General features: G+C 38.4%; 1 protein-coding gene across 1 annotated transcript; it reads right to left on the reverse strand.

Moving 5' to 3' along the window:
• Window positions 1-13: 13 nt before the first annotated feature.
• lamb1a (laminin, beta 1a) lies at window positions 14-21,426 on the reverse strand. The gene is made up of 33 exons (XM_046858971.1): window positions 21,273-21,426; window positions 20,351-20,523; window positions 19,288-19,423; window positions 18,231-18,304; window positions 16,893-17,081; window positions 16,709-16,772; window positions 16,405-16,607; window positions 15,355-15,475; window positions 14,984-15,172; window positions 14,329-14,505; window positions 14,096-14,208; window positions 13,674-13,753; window positions 13,360-13,495; window positions 13,116-13,274; window positions 12,840-12,967; window positions 12,525-12,645; window positions 12,132-12,339; window positions 10,756-10,899; window positions 10,404-10,635; window positions 9,958-10,121; window positions 9,589-9,813; window positions 8,707-8,924; window positions 8,489-8,585; window positions 5,615-5,984; window positions 5,052-5,230; window positions 4,703-4,944; window positions 4,053-4,259; window positions 3,814-3,958; window positions 3,361-3,568; window positions 2,947-3,088; window positions 1,825-2,001; window positions 1,518-1,677; window positions 14-438 (listed from the first exon to the last, which is right to left on the reverse strand). Exons 1-33 carry the CDS (start codon window positions 21,298-21,300, stop codon window positions 299-301), a joined length of 5,349 nt encoding a protein of 1,782 aa, XP_046714927.1. The 5' UTR covers window positions 21,301-21,426; the 3' UTR covers window positions 14-298.
• Between the last annotated feature and the right edge of the window lie 337 nt (window positions 21,427-21,763).

Raw genomic sequence — 21,763 nt, forward strand, 5'->3', positions numbered from 1 at the left:
ATTCAGACTCATATACTGCTTGCATAAGAAGTTTATTTGGTTTCTGTTCATTATAAATTGGTAAAAAAAAATCCACAAATAAGAAATAATATATTCGGTTTTTGAAAAATCTTTTTCTTATGGGCAGAGACCTTTTCAGTCACAAGGCCAGGCAAGTCAAAAAGGTTCACATTCATTGATTTACTTTTCAGTATAGTGTCATTTAAAATTCCACAGTACATTCCTCAAACAAGACCACTTTATAACTTTCTATAATTTATTTATGATTGTCAGGGTCTTAGTCCTAATAGCTTTGCTGTTAAAACAGACAGGTGCTGTATACGGTCGCTTTCTGGCTAATTTCTTGAAGTAGCTCTTTCACAGCCTTTTCTAGATCCACCAGCTGGTTGGCTTTGTCTTCCAGAGTCTTCTGGTTTTCATCGTATGATTTTTCCAAATCTGTTGACAAATGATATAATTAATATCTTAGCAGCGGGAAACAAAATAACAAGAGCGATGAAAAGTGTGTATACATTTTTTGCCCATCTTGAATATTTTTATTATTGCTTATTATTTATACACCAACAACTTTAAGAGAAATACCACTATTCCTGCCCATTCATCCAATCATAAGGCAGTACTTTTGCAGAAGTGCAATACATGATGCAAATTCTGATACCGTAATTTCCAGACTATAAAGCGCACCCATATATAAGCCTGTCTGAAGCCAGACTGAATTTGACAAAGATTTTTATTTTGAACATAAATAAGCCGCACCTGTCTATAAGCCTGTCTACACTGAAACGAATGAACTTTACACAGGCTTTAACGAAAGACAGTGTCTGTTACACAGTGTAACGGGTGAAATATGTTGTGGCTCCGTTAAGAGCAGAGCGGCATTTTTGGAATAGCCTGCCGCCGCATTTTTCCAGTATTAATGCATGTGTGCAAGACCAAGGAATATGTCCTTATTATTTTCTGATGCTCATTTCAAAGTTTCTTTGACTAACCCATAACGCTGATGCCAAGAAAAATAAAAAAGCACGAGTTTTGGAAACCTCTCTGTGCTTATATGATTTTTGTTGCAACTGGAGTTAGTAAGTGAGCGGCAGGTCAAACGTCAGAGGAACCTCATCCATATTTATGATGTGGTGCGGTTTGATTCAGTGGGAGCGCGTCTGATTTAATATAAAGAGTTTCACTGGTCTAATGTTATGGGTCTCCGTTTTTTGGCTTGAAGTTTGTGAAACCGGAAAAAACCCAGGAAAAAAACGTAAATTAGCCTCTTTGTTGTTTAAGCTGCGAGGTTCAAAGCTTGGAAAAAAAGTAGCGGCTTATAGTCCAGGAAATACGGTAAATGTATTACGTTGCTGCTACATCATATCAAATAATCACCAGCATTTCTCAATTTTTTTTTATTTTTAAATGTATTATTTACCTTTTTAATAACTGGCAGCACACATTAACAATATAAAGACAAATCTCAAACAATTTTAAAGCATAGCGGTACGAGGCCCAGGTATGCATGGAGTTCATACCTTTGAGAAGTTGTAATTTGTCACTAGCTTGCAGCAGCAGCTTTTTGGCTTCCTTTTGAAGCATCTCAGCTCTTTTTTTAGCATCTGCTACACCTTGAGCCTTTTGAGTGATGATCTCCTCTACAGTACCGTACTTATCTTTCAGCTCTGTTTCCAGATCCTACAAACACATACATAAAGAGAAAGCGATTACTTTTTTTTATTCACCTCAAAGCATAAAAATATCATTGGATGTTATGTAACCTTCATAATTTCCAAATGCTGGTTTATAACATTTAATCACAAGTTGGATGGAGTGTATTAATACCTTTTTGATCTGCTCTGCCATCTTATTGACACTGTCTGTGTCTTTCTCTGTCATTTCAGCTTTAGTGGAAGTGCTGAGGGCTTTCTCTTTCAAAAGAGCCACATCCTTTTCCAGCTGAAGTAGCCTTTGGGTAGCATTACTCAGCTTTAACTCAGAACTCGCCGTCTCTGACTCTACCTGTAAATCATGAAAAGTTTCCATCAATGCAAAAATGTATTAACTCAGGTCTCACTGTAACACTGTATTTAACTGTAGCTGGATTCCAAAAGTTTATTCATAGGTAAGATTGCCTTTTGTCTTTTTTTTAAGATACTTGAAACAGGTTTTATTTGCATGTGAAATCTATTTCCTCTACTTTCTATCCCTTTAGTGTTATCACATTCTTTCATTTCAGTGCTTAACTATGTGGTATGGTGCCTCTGTAAGCTATTAAGTACAAATATAAATGTCAGCAAATTAAAAATTTTTATATCATTTTTTATATATTATATATCATTTTATATAATTATTTTTTAGTTTTTAATAATGGTCAAAAAGTAATCATTTAATACTTCTAAAGAAAACCTTTCATCTTACGATATGCTTTATATAGTGTTAAGATGGTTATTAATATTAACTGCCAAATATATATTTCACACTGAAAGTAAACGGGTTCTTAGATAGTCCTCTAACACTATATGACCAAAAGTATGTGGACACCTAAACATCACACACATATGTGGGCCTTCGTCAAACTGTTGCCACAAAGATAAAGTGCACAATTATCAAAAATGCCCTTGTATGCTAGTTTAGGTTTAATATTTTTCCTCCACTAGAACTATTTGGTTCCCAAACTGTTTACCAAGGTTTGGGATAAAAAAAAATTAAGTGGCACTACCCTCAATCCCACCAAACAAATGTGGCTAATGTTCTTTCGGCTAAATAAGCACAAATCTCCGCTGGCACATTTCAAAATATAGTTGAAAGCCGTCCCAGAACAGTGAAATATGTTACTAAAAAATTATTTATTTCTTTTAGTTATTCATAACAATTAAATTATTTGGCTTCTTCTTATTAATATGAACTTTATTTCTAACCCAAATCATATTTTCTTTATGAATGTTTACCTAGGATTCAACTTACAGATACAAGCAGATCCTTTGTTCCTTCGATGTCACTAGCAGCCTGATCCAAGGCCTCATTCACAGCTGTCTGAGCTTTTTTTGCCTGGTCCAGAGCTTCCTGTACCAGCTCAGCTGTGCTCTTCACATCAAATGCCTCTTTCCTGTTACGGAAATTTTGTGTTTACTAACAGATTACAAAGTTTTACCCAACTTTTTGCCTACAAATGTTAACATATGTAAGCAAAATGTACAGCATGTGTATCTCATGTATGTGTTTCCCCATGTTGCAGTGTGCAATATTCTAACAAACCACTAGGTGGTGATAAAATATTGCATACTGCGTTCAAGCTACCTGAGCAACATGAATCTTTCGAAACAAACAATCCAGCCTGCATCAGAAACAGATTGATGTTTCTAAATTCAACGTTCTGACCTGGCTTTGCGGGCCTGTTCCAGCAGGGTCTCGGCTCTCTTAATATCAGCAGCGCTCTGATTAAGGATCTCTGCCACATCAGACAAGCTGGCCACGCGATCCCGAATGTCTGCTGTCAGGTTCTGCAGCTGAGCTGGCGTGGTGGGCATCTGCATCTGCAGCACCTCGTTAGCCACAGCCTCAATGCTCTCCAAATCTGCTCCTTCTTCTGAAAACGTCATCAAAAACAGCCCAGATGAGTGGAGTGATGTTTAGAGTCAATTAAAAAAAACATTTACAGCAGTTTTTCAAAAAGTTTTCAAAAAGAGATTACTAGCAAAACAATAAGACTGAAAAGAATAACAGTCATCCTTAATCATCTATTTATACACCCACAAAGAAAGGCACCTATTCTAATATTGAATGCTAATTAACACATTCTAATCTAAAAATATTTAGAATATATTAGCATACGGGTGAGGAAGTCTCGGATCTGTTTGATAAGCCTGCGCAGCTCCTCGTTGCTGTCATCCACACGCTGCTTGGTTTTATTTGTCTTCTGCAGCACCTCTTGAGCATTCAGCTTGGCCTCGTCTGCTTTTACTTTAGCCTCTGACACCTGAATACAAAGCATCAGGTCAATTATAAAGTAAATAAACTTTTTAGTAGTAACTTATTTGCTCGCTAATAGAAATGTTCAGTGGATTACTCACCATCTTGGACAGCTTGTCCACCTCCTCCATGGCGCTGCCAATATCCTGGTCAAAGTCTTTGGATTTCTGCCAGGCATTAAGTGCCAATGTGGTAAGACCATTACATCCCTCTCCCCCACACTTCCTGTTTCCTTCAGCATCCGCACAGCCCAGGCCTCCACACGGAGAGTCAGCACAGGCCTCTGAGCCAGCAGGGCTGCCACAAGTCTAGGGTTGAATCAGAATAAGTTCTGTTATACTGAAAATATGAGTGTTACATTTACTTTGTCCTGTCCACCACCAGGGACTATTATGGTTGTCCACAAAATCTAATAATCAAATAAATTAGTTTAGATTATTAGAACTTTGTAACAGATTTTCCTCTAAGGGAAAGTCTCTTTAGGACCCAGTGTTCCTCTCTGTAAATATATGCATTTTTCTGTCTTTGTCTATTGTTTATTATCATTTTGTTATTACCACTATAATTTAAGTGATAACAGGAACTAGATTGTCTCATGGATATTCCATAACATTAATGTAATATAAACTTCAGAACATGATGTTACAAAGATATTCCACTTTGGGGTGTTAATGACATAATTTGCTTTTTTTGTTGTTTTTTTAGACTTGTACAACAGTCAATGTACAGAATAGATATGTAATATTATCACCTTCTCACTGAGTTCAGACAGGTCCAGGGTCTCAAGCTGGCCAGCCAGATTGTCCAGTGCCTTGGTATGTTTATCCTGCTTCATCTGAAACTCCTTTTTAGTCTCTTTCATAATGGACTCTGTGTGATTCCGCAGTGAGGCTGACTGCTCCACCAGGCTCTCAGGATCACTAATGGAGGCGTTCACACGAGCCTCGGCTGCTTCAGACTCCTGTGCATATTTCTTCACACTGTCTAATGCTCCTACGAGTGTGGCCAGTCCATACAAAAGAATGTTAAATATGCATTATTAGAATTGTTAAGCAGCACCAATAATAATGGAAGTCTTGCACAGATGAAGTGTTGCTCACCTCGCAAATCTGAATTCTTCATAAAATCAACTTGTTCTTGTAGGTCTTTTACAGTGCGTTGCAGTTTCTGAGCATCTTCGCTGAGTGTTTCCAGCTTTGAGACTGTGCTGTTTTCCGAGATTTGCGAAAAGAGCTCCTCTGTCTGATTCAGCTTCTCATACATTTTAGTCATCAGGGATCTAAATTAGATTAACAATGTGTAAATCTCAATGATAGTATCTACACATTTTTACAAATATAGATTATATTTCAGAATAGATTAATCCATCCATATTTTTTTTATGTGGATCATAGGTTAGTGATACTACTGATATTAAGCCAAATATCACAGAAAAGAAAAAATCTACTAGGAATAGGTACATTTGACAAAAAATACATAAAGATAAAAAAGATTACTTAGATGGAAAAATGTTCTCCATGTGCAAGCAAGAAATACTGAAAAGATCTAATAGAGCAAACAAAGGAACTGTATTGCTCCAGAAATATCTGACACCACATTTAGTAGTTTAAATGAAACACAAATTTTACTGGGTGTTCTCGGGCACTTTTAGGTTGTAACATACGTAGTTTGCTCCAGCAGGCTCCGGAGCTCAGTGAGTGGTTGAGTGGCAGGATTCTGAGCCAGAAGCTCAGTGATGGAATTTGCACTCCTCTCCACTTTGTTGATGGTATCCTGATAGGGCCCAATGATGCCATTTGATTTAATGGCGTTAACTTTCTGCACCAGTCTGTGTGTCTGGTTAGTGAGGTCTCCTATGACCACATCCCATTCAGCAAAGCACTGATGGCAGCGTTCGCAGTGTGGGAATTCTCCAAAGTAGCCCCGAGCACAAGTGTCACAGCGGGGGCCCGACACACCCTCCACACACACACAATGTCCCGTGGCTTTGTTACACTGCTGCTCAGCAATTCCTCTGGGGTCACAGTCACATGCTGAAAGCACAAACAAATACGTAGACAAAACAAGACATCGATAAACATCACATGAACTCAACACCACCTTGTTACTCTTATTTATGGTGTAAACCTGCGTATTTACTTCACAACATCGGAGATAAACCAACAAATATTTTAAAAGGTTTATTCCAACATGTAACCAAGCTGTTTCCAGCATACCTTTACTGGTTGAGGTTTTAGAATAAACCTTTATAAATGTTTTTGAATGTTTTATGCGGCAAAGTTGCATTGGACTGTGTCTACACTGGAGGTCACTTCTAAAGAGAAGAACGAGGGTGGAAGTACTGTGGGGAGGACAAGAATAAAGTAAATATTGGTGTGAAGACGGTGCATTGTAACATGAGTAAAGTCTCCACCGAGTGTTGAAAGACAAAAGGGGCTAACGAACCAACAATACGGTGCTAGACACTAAGTAAACACACATCTAAGATTACTTTAAACTGGCTTTATTTGCACAACCCCTCAACCCCCCCAGCGCTTACAAAGACAGAAATCTTCAAAAAGGAAGGTGTTTCTATTCACATCCCCCCACACAGCTTCAATCCACAAGTCTTAATCTTCTTGAATAGCATTCCAACCTGAAGTGCTCCAGACACATACATACATACATTCTTCAAGCAAGGACTTCATCACCTCAGAACCCTAATTTCAACAAAAGGCTGTGTGGAAGTGGGGGCTTAGCTCAGAGGTTAATCTACCTATTGTAGAGGAGGCCTCTGGCAATGCTAAGAGGCAAAACTTGCTAAAATATGCAATGAATGTGACCCCTGGAGACTAACACTGTCTGCAGCTTTTTTTTTTTGTTTGTGTGTGACAATCATCTACTTTCTTAATGCTCAGACCAGCACACATATACAAACCTGAGCTCACGCTCTTTCAGGAAAGTGCAAGAGGACAAACAGAATATTTGTATGACATCTGTGACATTAAAATTGTCCTGCGGTTAAAAAAAAATATCAAAGTACAAATATTTAAATGTGTTAGACATTAAAATGTGCCCATGTTAGGCAGATATTCCTATCCTTGATATACAGGATGTAAAATCATTGTGAAACTCACTTTTTGTTCACTACAAGTTTCTCTGGCAGAAAAAAAATCCTCCTTCACACACATATGTTTTCCATTTTCATGAGGATACATTTATTGAAACAGAATGGTGTAGCGAGACTTTTGGAGCACAATAAAACAAACACATATGGCTAACATTCCACTCACAGAGACTCTGAGTTTCTGTTGTGGTTTATTTCCTAAAACCACTGTAAGGTGAGTGTGAGGTCTTCCATGTGCGCATACACTAACAGAATGCAGAAAGGCCTCACTACTTAGCCATAATACAAAGATGGATGTGAATCAGTAGATTATCATAATTAAGTAGAATACATTTCATATTAAAACCCAAAATAGGTTCAAGAGTTGTGCTAGAACTTAGAAGCATCTATTAATTATCACTACCACATTCACAAAAAAACCCCACATACTATAATCCAATCAGGGAAAGTCCTCATTCCTCTGCTGATATGGATTGAGGCATATTGGGGTTAAGTCAACACACAGAGACATTAAGGAGGTAACTAGATCTTAGAGAAACATAGGGTAGGAGGGGGCTTCCTGCTATGCTGGGCTCACCAAACAAACGGCATGCTAGAGTCTTGTTCCTGAGATGAGCCACTCATACTTGGCTCAAGAAAAAGAATGTAAACCAAGGACAGAGGCAGGAGCTCAGACTGTGTAGATATGGCTTAAATATTTATGAATGTTCACACTTGAGGCAGTTGCATACAAACTAGCACGCTACAATCATTAAAGTTGAATGTATTTTAGATATAAAGTTAGCTTGCTCACATTATAATGCTTCAAAAAAAGCAACATTAGTATTTGGGCAATTGATGAATTCAGCAGGTACTTCTTTAGACACTATATTTATCTGTTCTAGTTGTATTTTACAAGAAGGTTTAAGATCTAGTCTAATACACTCCAACATGTTTAGGGACAAAATTTGATTTGTGCACTACGTCACCAACCCATGGCCCCTGAAGGGAAGACCTACTGAAACAAAGGTACTTTGTTGTAGAGGAGGAGAGGAAATTGGGAGGCCCTAAGCTCAACATGACAAAACACATTTGAAGCTAACTCAGTATTGGAAGGAAACTTTCATACACTGCTGTTAGTGCTGTTGGCTACTTTTATAACCTTATTTATGTTTGGAGCAGAAAAAAATGAGCATAGAAATCGCCAGCCTTGTAGTCAATGAGTATCAATAAAGATTAACTTCAGGTGTTAGGTGTAACAGTGGTTGATATAGCCAAAGTATCTTAAATCACAGTTTCACTATATGTATCATTTGAGTTTTTGTAACAGTAACTGAGGTAGTGCTATAAAGCAGAGAGGAACCCTGCAATATTCCTAAAATGTCACACTGTGTGATATCACAGAATTAATTAGATTTTTTTGCCCAATGCCAGTATGTTTTTAAAGCTTACCGTGACATTTGAATTCAGGGTTACCCCAAAACAGCTCTCTGCACTCCCTGCATGTTCTTCCTCCAAATCCAGGCTTACACATACACTGACCACTTATCTGGAATTGAGTTAAATGAGCATACTACTTTACAAGCTGCACAACACATTGACAAACCATGAGGACATGCAAACAAATGGCAAATCATACGCTACATAAATAGAGCAGAACAGGACATCACCTCATTGCAAGCAGAGCTGGACGAGTGATTGGGGTCACAGTCACAGGCCTCACAGCCTAGACCACTGGCCATGTTCCAAGTGTCTGGGGCACACAAATCACAGTGCTGTCCAACTACGTTGGGCAAGCACTGGCACTGCCCGTTGTTCAGGTCACAGTGGCATTCGCCGGCAGAAGGACAGGTGTCCTGCCTAGTTCCCATATGGTTACACACACACCCTGAGGGAGCAGCAAACAATAACTCATTAATAGAATGAAATAAAAACAAATTACCTATGATCATTTGTGAAGTGGCCTACAATGCATCCGGAAAGTATTTACAGTGCATCACTTTTTCCACATTTTGTTATATTATGTTATACAGTTTCTCCTATTATTTTTGGCAACACCTTTTAAGCTCCATCAGTTTGAATAGGGAGCAGCAGTGCACAGCCATTTTTAGATCTCTCCTGGTTAAGTGCTGCAGAGATGGTTGTTATTCAGGAAGGTCCTTCTCTCTCCACAGAGTGACCATCGGGTTCTTAGTCACCTCCCTAACTAACTAAGGCTGTTCTCTACCAATCACTCAGTTTGGCCAGCTCTAGGAAAAGTCCTGGTGGTTCCAACCTCTTTGATTTATGGATAATGGAAGCAACTGTGCTTATTTGGACCTACAATTAAATTTTTCTGTACCCTTTCCCAGATCTGTGCTTCAATACAATCCTGCCTCTGTGGTCTACAGACAATTCCTTGGACTTGTTTTGTACTAAGACATGCACTGTTAACTGTGGGACCTTCTATAAACAGATGTGTGCCTTTCCAAATCCTGTCCAATACTTTCCGGATGCTCTGTATCTATAAATTGTCCTTAATCAGATAATTACAAAACAATCCCGGTGCTTACGTCTGCAATTCTGTGTAAGGGCATCACCATAGTAACCAAGCTTGCAGTGGCTGCAGCTCTCGCCCTCTGTGTGGTACAGACATTTGAGGCAGGTGCCCATGCGTGCATCACATGATTCTGGATCCATCATGTCAATGTTGTTACTGCATTGGCAGGGACGACACTCTCCACCAGCCTCATGAGGGTTTCCGTAGTAACCTGGTGCACACTCATCACACCTTGCACCTACATAAAGCAAAGTGAATGAGAGACTATACAATAATCACTTGTAAATCGGAACAACGTTCTTTAACACTCTGTGCACAAATATAAAGCTTTGGAGTGACACATAGCACTATAGTGTGATATGAAATAGGATAGTTCGATTACCTTTATAGCCCTGGTTGCATACACAATACACCTGGTGAGCATCATGGTTCTTATAACAAGCTCCAGCAAACTGTCGGCTGCTGCCAGGGCCATCTGGACACAAACAGGGGCGGCAGTGGTCTCCAGATCCCAGGACAGGGTCACCATAATAACCATGCAAACATCTGTATAAACAGGCACTTTATCAGCAAGTTTATATTACAAGATCAAATTAGGATATTTATACTGCATTTATACTGGATCGACTATTCAGACTTCACAGCATAAGTAATTGTACATTTTGCAGCTCAATTGTATTCTGTTGAGGTGACAAATACAAAACAATAAGGCTAAAGATAAGACAAGGTCTGTGCATATCATTGAAGTATAAAATTGTGCTATTGTTTAATTAGGTTCAGATTGCACTAACTTACTTCAAAATATGTCACTAACAAAATGTCACTGACCTTTCACAGCTGTGTCCAGTGGTGTGGTCGCTACAGTCTAAACACTGGCCCGTTTGGGGATCGCACTGCTCCGCATGGCCATTACAAGTACACGGACGACAGTTAGGGAAGCCCCAGTATCCAGGGAGACAGCGATCACACTGACGTCCGTATGCTCCAGGAATACACTCACACTGACCAGTGGCCTCATGGCAGAAATCATGCACTGAACCTTGTGGATTGCACTCACATGCTAAACAAACACCAACAAAAAAAAAAGAATGCACGAACTCAGTATAGCCATTAGCTCAGAACTCTCCTTTAAAAAGATACATTAGTATGAATTGTGCATACAAATTAAAATTAAACTTACACCTGCAACCCTGAGGTCCAAAGAGGAAAGTAGATGGAGCACATCTGTCACAGTTTCTGCCCACTACGTTAGGCCGGCATTGGCAATGGCCACCATTCGGGTCACATACCGTACTAAGAGAACCCTGAGGGTCACACTCACAAGCTGTGGGTGTAAGAAAGAAAAATACTTTATAGGCCATTTATTCTTTCATTTTCAGCAACCTCTTTTTCCGGGTCAGGGTTTTAGTGAAACTGAACCTATTACTTGGGCATAATGTGAGAGATATCAGTATATCACAGGGTACCATGAACACATCTATTTAAAGAGATTCAAAATATTTTACAAAATCCAATATAATTTTTCAGCATTAGATTTAGACTAAATAATTATCAAATAGATGCTATACATTTATGCAGATGTTCAGACATTTAAGCTCTCTTTTGAGAAATTGCAGGATACTATATCAAATACTAAATCTGAAATCATAAGTTATGACTGTGGTTTCATTTGAGAGAGCCTTTTTTTTTTAACATGATGAAAAGGTGCTTTTTACCTGACATGTTACACATACCACAAAACTCCTGGCCAATTTGTCAGGTTGACAGGAGAACAAAGACCCTATCACAATGAGGAAGACTAAATAGCACTTGGTGCATTCCTCAGGATAGGGCATTTGAGATGAAAGATCTATAGTGTCCATTCTGTTTCCTGTATTGCAGGCTAGAGCATGTTGAAGTGATTTAGGAGTGCAGTGCAGGCACGTTTGACGTCAGGTGTAATTAATTAAAGCACCCATATGTAAGCACAAAAGCCATGCTGAAGGTAAAGCTCTGTCTTTCAGTAATTTTACATCTCTACTGTACACATACATCTAAATGTTTAGTGAAGACAGAGAACATGATGGTTATTTTACAATAGTAAATATAAAATAATTATTCCTTAAACTCTAACTGAACTAAAATGTTCAGATATATGCCATTGCCAAACAATAATAAATATATGATACAACCTGCTTTTTCCTCGTCTCCAGAACTCTGTTATTGTTACATCTTATGGAAGTAGATAGCTTCAAGGTAAATTCTACCAAACTTGTAATAACATTAATGACCACTGTTTTGTGTCTTGGAGACTTGTCTGTCATGTTATTTGACAGCAAATAACATGTACACTGTTGAGAAAGTTGGCTCAGGAAGCAAGTGAAGCCCTATAATCAAGCTTGAGGCACACATTCACAAGCTATAACATGCAAAGACAAATGCAGGGACCAAGGATGAGTGAACAAGGAGAAGGACTGACAAGACTTGACTGACGTGCCCCTTAAAAAAGACCTTAGGTGTTGAGAAAACTGTCAGAAAAGGGATGTGAGCATATAGTATGTATGTGTCTGTCAGTACCTTTAGCTCCCTGATGCAGTAGAGCAGACACACTAAAGATGTAATTTTTGCAGATGTCAGGCATTGGGGTCTTCACCACTGACTGGCTGTTCTCTAAGCAGCGGTAGCGCTGGAAGGTGTCCCATGCACTGTTGGTCACCAAGTCACCTCCCTCTGAACCAGAACCAGAGAAGATATCTAGGTTCTTACAGTGTGGCATCAAGACAAGCTGGACAAAAAAAGAGTAAAAGTATGAACAGGCTGTAATTAGTGATTTAAAACCAGCTTTTTTTTACTGATTAAAATGTATATGTTGCATAAAAATATATTGTACGCATTGTCTTTTACTCAATGAATGTTTGTTTTTCAAGAATTATTTTACAAACAGTTTAGATATTTTAAGAAAGAACCTACTGAGTCAATAAGTGTGTATGGGGACTGGATGTCACTGTTTGTAGAGTAGCGAGGAAGACTCAGGCGCACTGTATAGTTCAAGCCCTCCTCAAAACAAACTGGTCTGGGTAACACCACATACCTGAAAGAAACCAACATAATTATGCAACTGATGTTATACAAATGTAAAGATTATATAAATATTTCACAGTATGGTTATGATTGTCATAATAATTATTGGTGTCAGAGCATAACTCCTATAATCACAATAAATATAAAAGAGGCACCAGACGGGCAGGTAAAAACGTGCAAATATTCAGTTTTATTTACACACACCTGGAACCAGGGTGTAGAGACACCATTTGGTTGTCATCATCAGGCATAGTGTTAGCACATAGGCTGTCGCCAGTGATGGTTTGAGGCCTGATGATAGTCATCAATACTTCCTCCCACTGCTCTGGAAGCTACACAGATAAAAACACATTGTTAGGAACAACAGAAGCTTATACAATATACTCACACTAACACAGACATAGGAGTCATGTTGTGCTAAGAATACTAGACAACAAAAAACTACTATAAAATATTGTGTGGAAGCGTACTGGAACTAACCTGGGGTTCATAGCGAATAAGGATGTCATATTCCATGGAAAAGGGGATGTTGTCAATGCTAAACTCCAAATAAGCTCCTTCGGGGACATTCACAAAGCCAACACCAGTCCAGGTTGGATTGCGGTCCTGAGGATATGGTCTCGGGACAACTGTAACACCCTAAAAAAAAATTAAGATTTTTAAAAACATGGACCAATTTAGATATATAAACCAGCTTAAATACAAATAAATACAGCTGACTTACAGGTCCAAAATTTGCATCTTCAGCCTCATAAACGTAATGGTCCAGAGCAATGAAGTAAAAACCGGACTCAACCTGGTCACATCGTCTGCCAGACATGTGGTCGCGACACTGACAAAACCCTGTCTCTGAAGAACAGCTAAAGAACACAAATATCAACATGATTCCCGTCAGTCTGAAAAATTTGGACTTTGGTAAAGCAATGAAAGCATGGTAAAAATCTCAATTAATGTGACATCAGCACGTGTTCCAATATAGACCCTAAAGTTTAATCAGAGTATCCAATCAGCTACAAGCTGCACTGTGCCATTACTCACTTATTATTTAAAGCACCTCCAGCATCACAATCGCATGGCCTGCAGCCGTCCATGTCATTGCTGAGCCCCCAGTGCTGAGGCTGTGAAAGGAACAGCTAGTTAAAACCTGCTTCGAACAACAAGCTGTTTATGACAGACCTCCCAAGATGAGAAACTAATCCTACTTAAAGGCCTGTAATGATGAATATTCTGTCAGAAAGAAAGCAAACCGTGCAAAATCGAGACTAAACAGGATGCTACTGTCATACACATACACACAGACACATATCTTTGCACAGAAAACAGCTAAAAGTATAGCATGTTTTTTTTATTATAAAGTTTTACCACTAATATTATGTTAACTAATGCAACATGGTCCCTGTCAAATAAACCAAATACAATAATGTCCAGGAAATGTGTAATTAAAACCGAGGTCAACCTACCAAGCACTGGTCACAGTTTCTTCCCATAACTAAACGCTTACAGTAGCAATTCCCTGAAAGCGTTTCACAGGAGCTTCCACCAGGGATTGTTCCCACAGGATTACAGGTGCAAGCTAAAAAATGCCAGACAGACAGTATAAATTGTGGAAATGTTTTCTCCATTATATTCAAATGCAAAATATCACCTTGACTGTGAAGCTATTAAGAAAAGCCTGAAAAGTCAGTAAATTTACCTTTACATCCCAGAGGATCCTCACTTAGGCCATAATGGCCTTGTTTGCACTGGTCACAGCGCTCCCCCTCCACATTGGGCTTACAGCGACACTGTCCCGCGATCATACCAAGACAGACATCTGTCAGTGCGTCACAAATGCCTCCATTCAGAGAACCAATGGGATCACAGTCACAGGCTATAGAGGGGCATAAATCAACATTATTATTATTATATTAAAAAATCTATGTAATCAATGAATTATAAATCCAATCAACAAGAAACCAGTGGTCACATCCAGGTGTTATTTAACAACTTACAGTAAAAGAATAGTTACAATTTGTGTAATCACTAATGTTTGGAACAATTTGGAACTGTGTGTGGTCTAAGAGCTTAGCGTAAGCTTCAGACATCACACACAACAAAGTGTGAAACTTCATCTTAGTATTTAGCTCTGTGTTGACTAACACCACTTCAAAGACCAGGTGTCCCACCCTGTGCTCTTCCCCCATCATCTTAACCACAATGAGAGACAGAGAGGTTCAAAGATCTAGCCAGACGTATTTTTCAAAATAAACTAGCCCAGACAGAAACACTGAGAAACAGATGACAGCAGAGAGGAAGGAAAAGACAAAATAAAAGAGGAGCAGAGTATGATAACAGGAAAAGTAACACACAGTCGCAGATGTTGGGGTCACGAATGTCCCTCTCAGGATGCTGGTAGAAGAAAGGCTTGCACTGCTCGCAATATTGGCCCATAGTGTTGTGCTGGCAATCATCACATACTCCTCCACTGACGTTGCCTGACGCCTGATATGCAGCCATATCAAAGTGACACGAGTTACTGTGGTGATTGCAGTTACATCCTGTAGAGAAAATGAAAGATTACACATTTCTGTTATGATATGATATTTGCTTGCAATCATTTATTTGTTACTATGAATTGAAATTGTTTAATGTAATATAATTACTGACAGAACAGATGGATAGCTGGGATAGCTTTACTCGCTCATTGTATTAGTATTTGATTTTCCTGTACATGTCTTACTTTTGCAGGCATTAGTGTTACGCCCCTCTGCAGGCCTCCAGGGCAGGTCATGGTAAAAGTCCTGACAGAGCTCACAGTTCAGCCCCTTAGTGTTGTGATTACACATACAGTGGCCATGAACCTACAGAAAAAGCAGCAATAAGAAAACTTAAAACGTAATCATATGGTAATGACTAACTTGAAAAAATGTGGATAACAGAATTTTTAACTACAAGTGGGGGTAAAAGAAATAATAAATTGTGTTCAAGCTGAACCCATCACATTTGTTTTTTTTACAAAAAAAACATATCCTAGTATACTATTGAAAAGGCAATTCATCAGACCATTGCCCTGATTAATAACTATTTCAACATCACAGAAAAAACTTAAACTAAAAGGAACTATTGCAAAGATGCAACTACTCAGAATGAGCTGTAAAATCCCCCTATGCAGATGGCAGCAGTAATGTTTATACTTAATGCATCTGGAAACCATTAACAAATGCCAGCTCTCAAGATCTCGCAGCAATCACACACACACAGTTCATGCAAGCTCTCACTGTGCTGTATTATTTCTAGCACAGATCAAGCAACACTACAGTGCAAGTGAGATCAATATGCAATCATGATATCCTGATGAACTGCTATTTGGGGCGTACAATGATTCAATTTCTCTCATAAAGAAAGTAAACACTGTGGAATGAAGACAGGATGCTGTTTTCAAACAATCACAAAAAACACCAAAAAGTCAAGCATGCATTTTCAGATGAGTGAATTTCCACAGTGAAAACTTTAAATTCATCTACAGTACACAGTTTAATTCTTATAAGAAGCCGATTTTAAACTTGTTAACAGTTTTGTCTAAAAACTTGCTCATTTGGTTCTCTTCAGTGAGGACAGTTATTTTACTTGGCATTCAGTTGAGAAAACGCTAAACAAAATAATCAGTGCCGGCTAAAAAAAGCCTTCTTAATAATAATAATAAAAAAATACACCTGCAATATTATGCCGTATAGTATGGTATAGTGCAGTGCCTTGTTCAAGACAACTTAGTCTTCATATAGTTACCTACCATTCCATCCACCACCTCCCCAGCTCTGTCGACAGGGGCACACTCTGAAGCATGGCCATAGCAGAAGCAGTTGCCCCTCACCACCATGTCATAAATAGCATAGTAGTACTTTTCCTTGATCTCAATACGTGAGTCTAGCAGATTGTCTCCCAGTGTGTGCAGTTTAGTAAACTTCACTCTCAGATTAGTAATCTTCAACATGTCTAAAATCAGAGAGAAGAGACACATCATGTGTTATTTCAGGGCAGTGCATGTGAGTATATGCCGATAGGCTTGATGCAGAAGCTGTTAATAAAGTTCTTACTTTGGATCCTTGGGCTGTAGGGATCTTCAATCCTAAATGCTGGGTCCAATACTCGAAAGATGACCTGGAAAATACAGGTTTCCAGACAAAATTTATTATAATTCACACCTTCAGTGTGAAATCAAATTACTGTACAGGCATTATTGCAAGCATTAATTAAACTATAGGCAGCTTTATGTCTCACCTCTCCCTCTGTAGACGGTTCAATGTCAGAATAGCGAGAGTCACAAATGACGTCATCGACCTTTTTCATGGGGCCCCGTGAGATCGAGGGGAAAGAGGACTCGCAGTCATAGGCAAAGTAACGATATACCTGCCATGTCTTTCCAAAGTCAGATGAACGCTTGATCACCATGGCAGCCGGCCGGAAAGTCTAGTTAAAATGTACCAGAGAAAAGCTTTAAACAGATTAAAGAGCATTTCTAGTGGTACATTGGGGTAGTTAATGCAAAGCACCACCAGGATTTAAATTATAACAAACTATATATAATTACAATTTTATATTTCATATAAATATATATGACTCTTTATGAACTTCTTGAACTCCTTAACTGGTGTTAACAGGTAAGTAATAGCCACGTAAGTAAGTTGTGTAATTTAAGTAATTGTGGTAGTGATAACAGGATAAGCAATGCATTCCTATTTCTTAACAATAATGCTATTTACTGATTTGAATTATGTTTGGTCCTCATGTTAAAGGAAACCAGAAAAAACAGCAGGAATGAAATCATTTTGAAAGTCTAGTACCTCTAGTAAATGAACTACCAACAAGAAACCTAAGCACCTACAAGCTACAGTAACATTTTACTGCAGTCACTTTTTCAGGAAACTTATTTATATATTATATTTAGATATTGCTGTACACTTCCAGTGTCATACTCCTTGTCATCATTATTGTTTGAGGACATCTGCTTTTGCTCATTTAAAACAGTAACTTGTGAAGGAAGTTTGTTCAGAAGAGTTCCAGGACATATTTGGATTTCAAAGGTTCTGGAGGATATGGTGGTAAAAACTTTGTAAGACTCCTCTAAAGACTGTGAGTTAAAAGCCCATGGTTGGGTCCTTAACCTTCAACTTCTTTGTTGTATTCTGTCTTAATTTTAAGTTACTTTGGATAAAAGCATCAGTAAAATGAGGAAATGCACCATTTCAATGAGCCTGGAAATAGGGGAAGTGTTTGTAAAATACTTTTTTCTATTGCTCACCAATAATAGATGTCCATTTAAAATTAAAGCTTATAGAGTTTTCCTCTCATTTTAATGCAATTAACTAAACTAAAAAATGTGGTTAAATACATTCTAAGACTGAACTGTTGAAGAGGAAACTTTATCAGCAACATTCCAATCGTCTCAGTCACAAGCACAGCTGGAGATTCTCCAGACCTCCTACTGCTCTCACACGTATCCACCATCACCTCCCCCAACGAGCAGTGATTATGTGAATCCTCAATGTACACACACGAGCGCACACACACACACCTGTCATCACAAGACCATGTCCCTCAGCCTATAATCACAATTACCTTGAAGGTCATGATGAGATGGGTGAAGTGAAACTCTGCTTCCAGGTTCAGTTGAATGGTAACATTTTCCATGCCTGAGAACATTTATTAAGAGAGAAACCGTTTAAAATGTAATGCATCAAATTAAATCCAATCAAGAGACAGGGGGGAACAATGCTGAATTATTTTACTTTAAGTTACAGTGCAAAAATTTGGACTGAAGTATGATAGTATAAGTAAGTATAAAAACCATATCACAGTAACAGCTGCAGCTTTTACATTATGGAAAAATTCCATATACAGTCAAAGTACAGTTCTACAGTTACAGCTGTGAACATCTGCTTTCTTTGGAAATATGCCACATGGATCTAGGAAGGCTAGAGAGTGTATCATTAAGCTATATGTCTCTGTGTGTTTCTCTGATTCCCAGGCCCATGTGTCCAGCTGTGGTGAATAACTGTTTCCTGTCTCCCCTACATTACACCACCGTAAGCTCTCATCTCTTTAAAACAACTTTTGAAATGTTTTACATTCTGTTTTTCCTATGAATAATGCACCCCCTTCGATAAAATATCAAAGCAAACAGAAAATGTGTCCCCACTATTCAGCCCATCTACATAAATGAAATTTTCAGTACTTTTGTAAGTACATTTTAAATGAATCTAGACAGTGATAGGCAACTGGGAGTGACCATTTCTATGGGAAAAAAGTTGTCATGGGGGAGTTAAAACAGAGGTCATCATTTGAGCTAGTCAACTATTAGGTGTTTGCTTTGAAGCTGTAACTCCCACCAATGGTATGATTGCAGAGGGCTATCCTGAGAGGTGTTCCCTTTAACAAGCCCTCTTTTTTGCAGTGTTCCTTTTTCCCATGAGAACGAAATGCCTTTCTTGCTTACAAGCAAAAACATAATGGAAAATATAACAGCCTTTATAAAAAAATAAAAATAAATGAGAACCCTGAACATTTTAATAACAAATGCTTTCTGGAAGCAAAACTTATTGCTTTTTATTTCAAAGAACCTAAATATAAAAAATAAAAAAAGTTTTTTGAGCATTGATTTGTCCTATAAACTCACCATTTTCCGACTGCCACCAAGTCTTAAGTCGGTTATGAGCAAATGTGGTCACCACATTTTCAATTCTGTGGCTGGTTGTATGTGCGGTCTCATTGAAAGTCTCCCTCGAGTCACACACAAAGCATTTCTTCTCTTCCTACATTTGGCGAGTGGGAAAAGATAAAAAATGTCAATGGCTTTTGCACATAGACCACATTTAGCAAACCTTATGAGAGAAACAACTCTAAGACCCTATTCATGGATTTATCGTGGAATGTCTACAATTAAACTAAATGTGACTCTGTCAGTATCTGAAAATGAATGGCTCATGTCTAATCTCACTGAGCTGAAGAAAAGATTAGCCTCACATACTCAAAGATATGCACACAAAACTGTGAATGGAAACTTACCAACCTACACTCCAACCCAATACCATAGTCCTGATATCTCTACAAAGATAACTGACAATATACCCGGATTTTAGCTATACGTTTTTTTGGGAAGTTTCTGTATTACTTCTGAGACTATTTAAACAGATTTTTATGATGAGGTTTAATAATTTGATTTGCTTTTCTTTCTGTGAGGTTGTATCTAGACTAAACTAAATCTATTATGTCAACTCTTATGTAAGAAAAAGATTTGTCCCAATAGCACCCACATGAAGTAATGATTAGTACAAACAGGAAAGATTAAAGCCTAAAAGGGCTTTTATGCAATGCACACTTTGATTAGATCAAGTCTCTGGATGTCGCAAGTCTTGAACAGTTGCTCTCTAAAGACTAAATCAAAAGCAATACAAAACATTTAAGAAGGCAAGGATTTCCTATATGTCTATAGCCTTACCTAAGTTACATTTGGGGAAAGTCCCGAAAACAATTAAATGTATGAACATGACTTTTAAATAATGTAGTAGATGAATGACTCACATATTATGGACCTTTCTCTCCCGTTACCTTTTTAGATGCAGATGTTATCTCTCTCAAGAAAGTTAACTGAGTAATGTGTCTAGAATTTTAAATGTGTAGAGAGACCAGAGGGTAAAACAAACTCATTCCAGGCTCATAAAGACAAACACATAATCTACCTGAAGATGACTGACGATGCAGAAAGGTTCAGTTTTCTCTAGGCCACAGGTGGAGGTGGCTGAGAGCTGATTGGATCTGCCAATAAGCAGGTCTCCAGTGGCAGGGTAACAGCTTCCCTCCGTGCACACATCCCCATGCTCTGGCAGCTGGGCCAACGACCGCGCCCCTAAACCTGTTGGCAAGATAAAAGTCCAAAGTTATTTGAATGAAGACGTCTTTCACGATTTCTATTTTACGTTTTGTCGTTTCAAATGAAAACATGAACAAAAACCTTTTACGCATAAGGGGAGTTGGTAGCTTAGTAGTTAAGGCATTAGTCTTTGAATGCATTGCAAATCCCAGCCACACCAAGCTACCACTCCTGGGCCCCTGAGCAAGGCCCATAGCTGCTCAGTTGGATAAATGCAATAAATGTAAGATGTTTGAAGCTATTTGAGAAAATATAGTATACAAAATAGTACTACACAATGACAAAGAAGCAACTAAACATAATGAAAAGAAGAAAAAAACCTGTTTGATTCAGGATGGATACATTCCAGGATAGATCATTTTTTTTCAACAAATTAGTAAATTAAGCAATATATTAGTGTGTGTGTGTGTGTGTGTGTGTGTGTGTGTGTGTGTGTGTGTGTGTGTGTGTGTGTTTCAAAACAATTTCAAATTAAATATGACTTACTAAAACTGCACAAGAAGAACAATTCTTGTACTCATACTGATGGAGTGAATTCACATATTAAGACTTTAAAGCGTCTAACTTGAAAATGGTTAAAAAAAGTCGGTTACAGAAAATTCGTCCTATTTACAAGAGCCAGCGGCGAACATCTGGAAACATGCATGTGAGCACATGACTGTATAAAAAACTTACAAAAAAAAGTGAAACGGGTCATTTTGAAGCATTAAATGTAAAGCAAATAAACTTACACAGAAGGGCTGCGATATGGAATATCATGGTGTTTCGCTTGACGCTTTTACAGGCACCGCGTTGAGCCTCTCACCAGCTTCCAGTCCTGTCTTCTGTGTTCCGACTCCAGTTCTGCTCCGCTGAAGTTAGGCGAAAGGCTCTCTCTCTCTCTTTCTCTCTCTCTCTCTTTCTTTCTCTCTAGCTCATGCGTACAGGGCTCTCAGCCCTCCCCCAGGTGTTATCCACAGTATTATCCAGTCAGGCGTTACACTAGAACAGACCTAATCTTTCAACTAAACGTGCTGAAACTATGAGTCCTATGTTCCAATTATATTATTTGTTCATACACTGCATACATACTACATATTACTGTAACCATGTGACCTATAATTGTGTACATAACTTGTACAGATGAAACATACTAGCGTTTTATGTATTCATTTGTATGAAGTCACACTTTCCTGGAGTCACTTGAAACAGTGAGCTTATGCATTTATTTAAAAGTAAAAGC

The sequence above is a fragment of the Silurus meridionalis genome, chromosome 10, assembly GCF_014805685.1.
Source record: "Silurus meridionalis isolate SWU-2019-XX chromosome 10, ASM1480568v1, whole genome shotgun sequence".
Lineage (NCBI taxonomy): Eukaryota > Metazoa > Chordata > Actinopteri > Siluriformes > Siluridae > Silurus > Silurus meridionalis.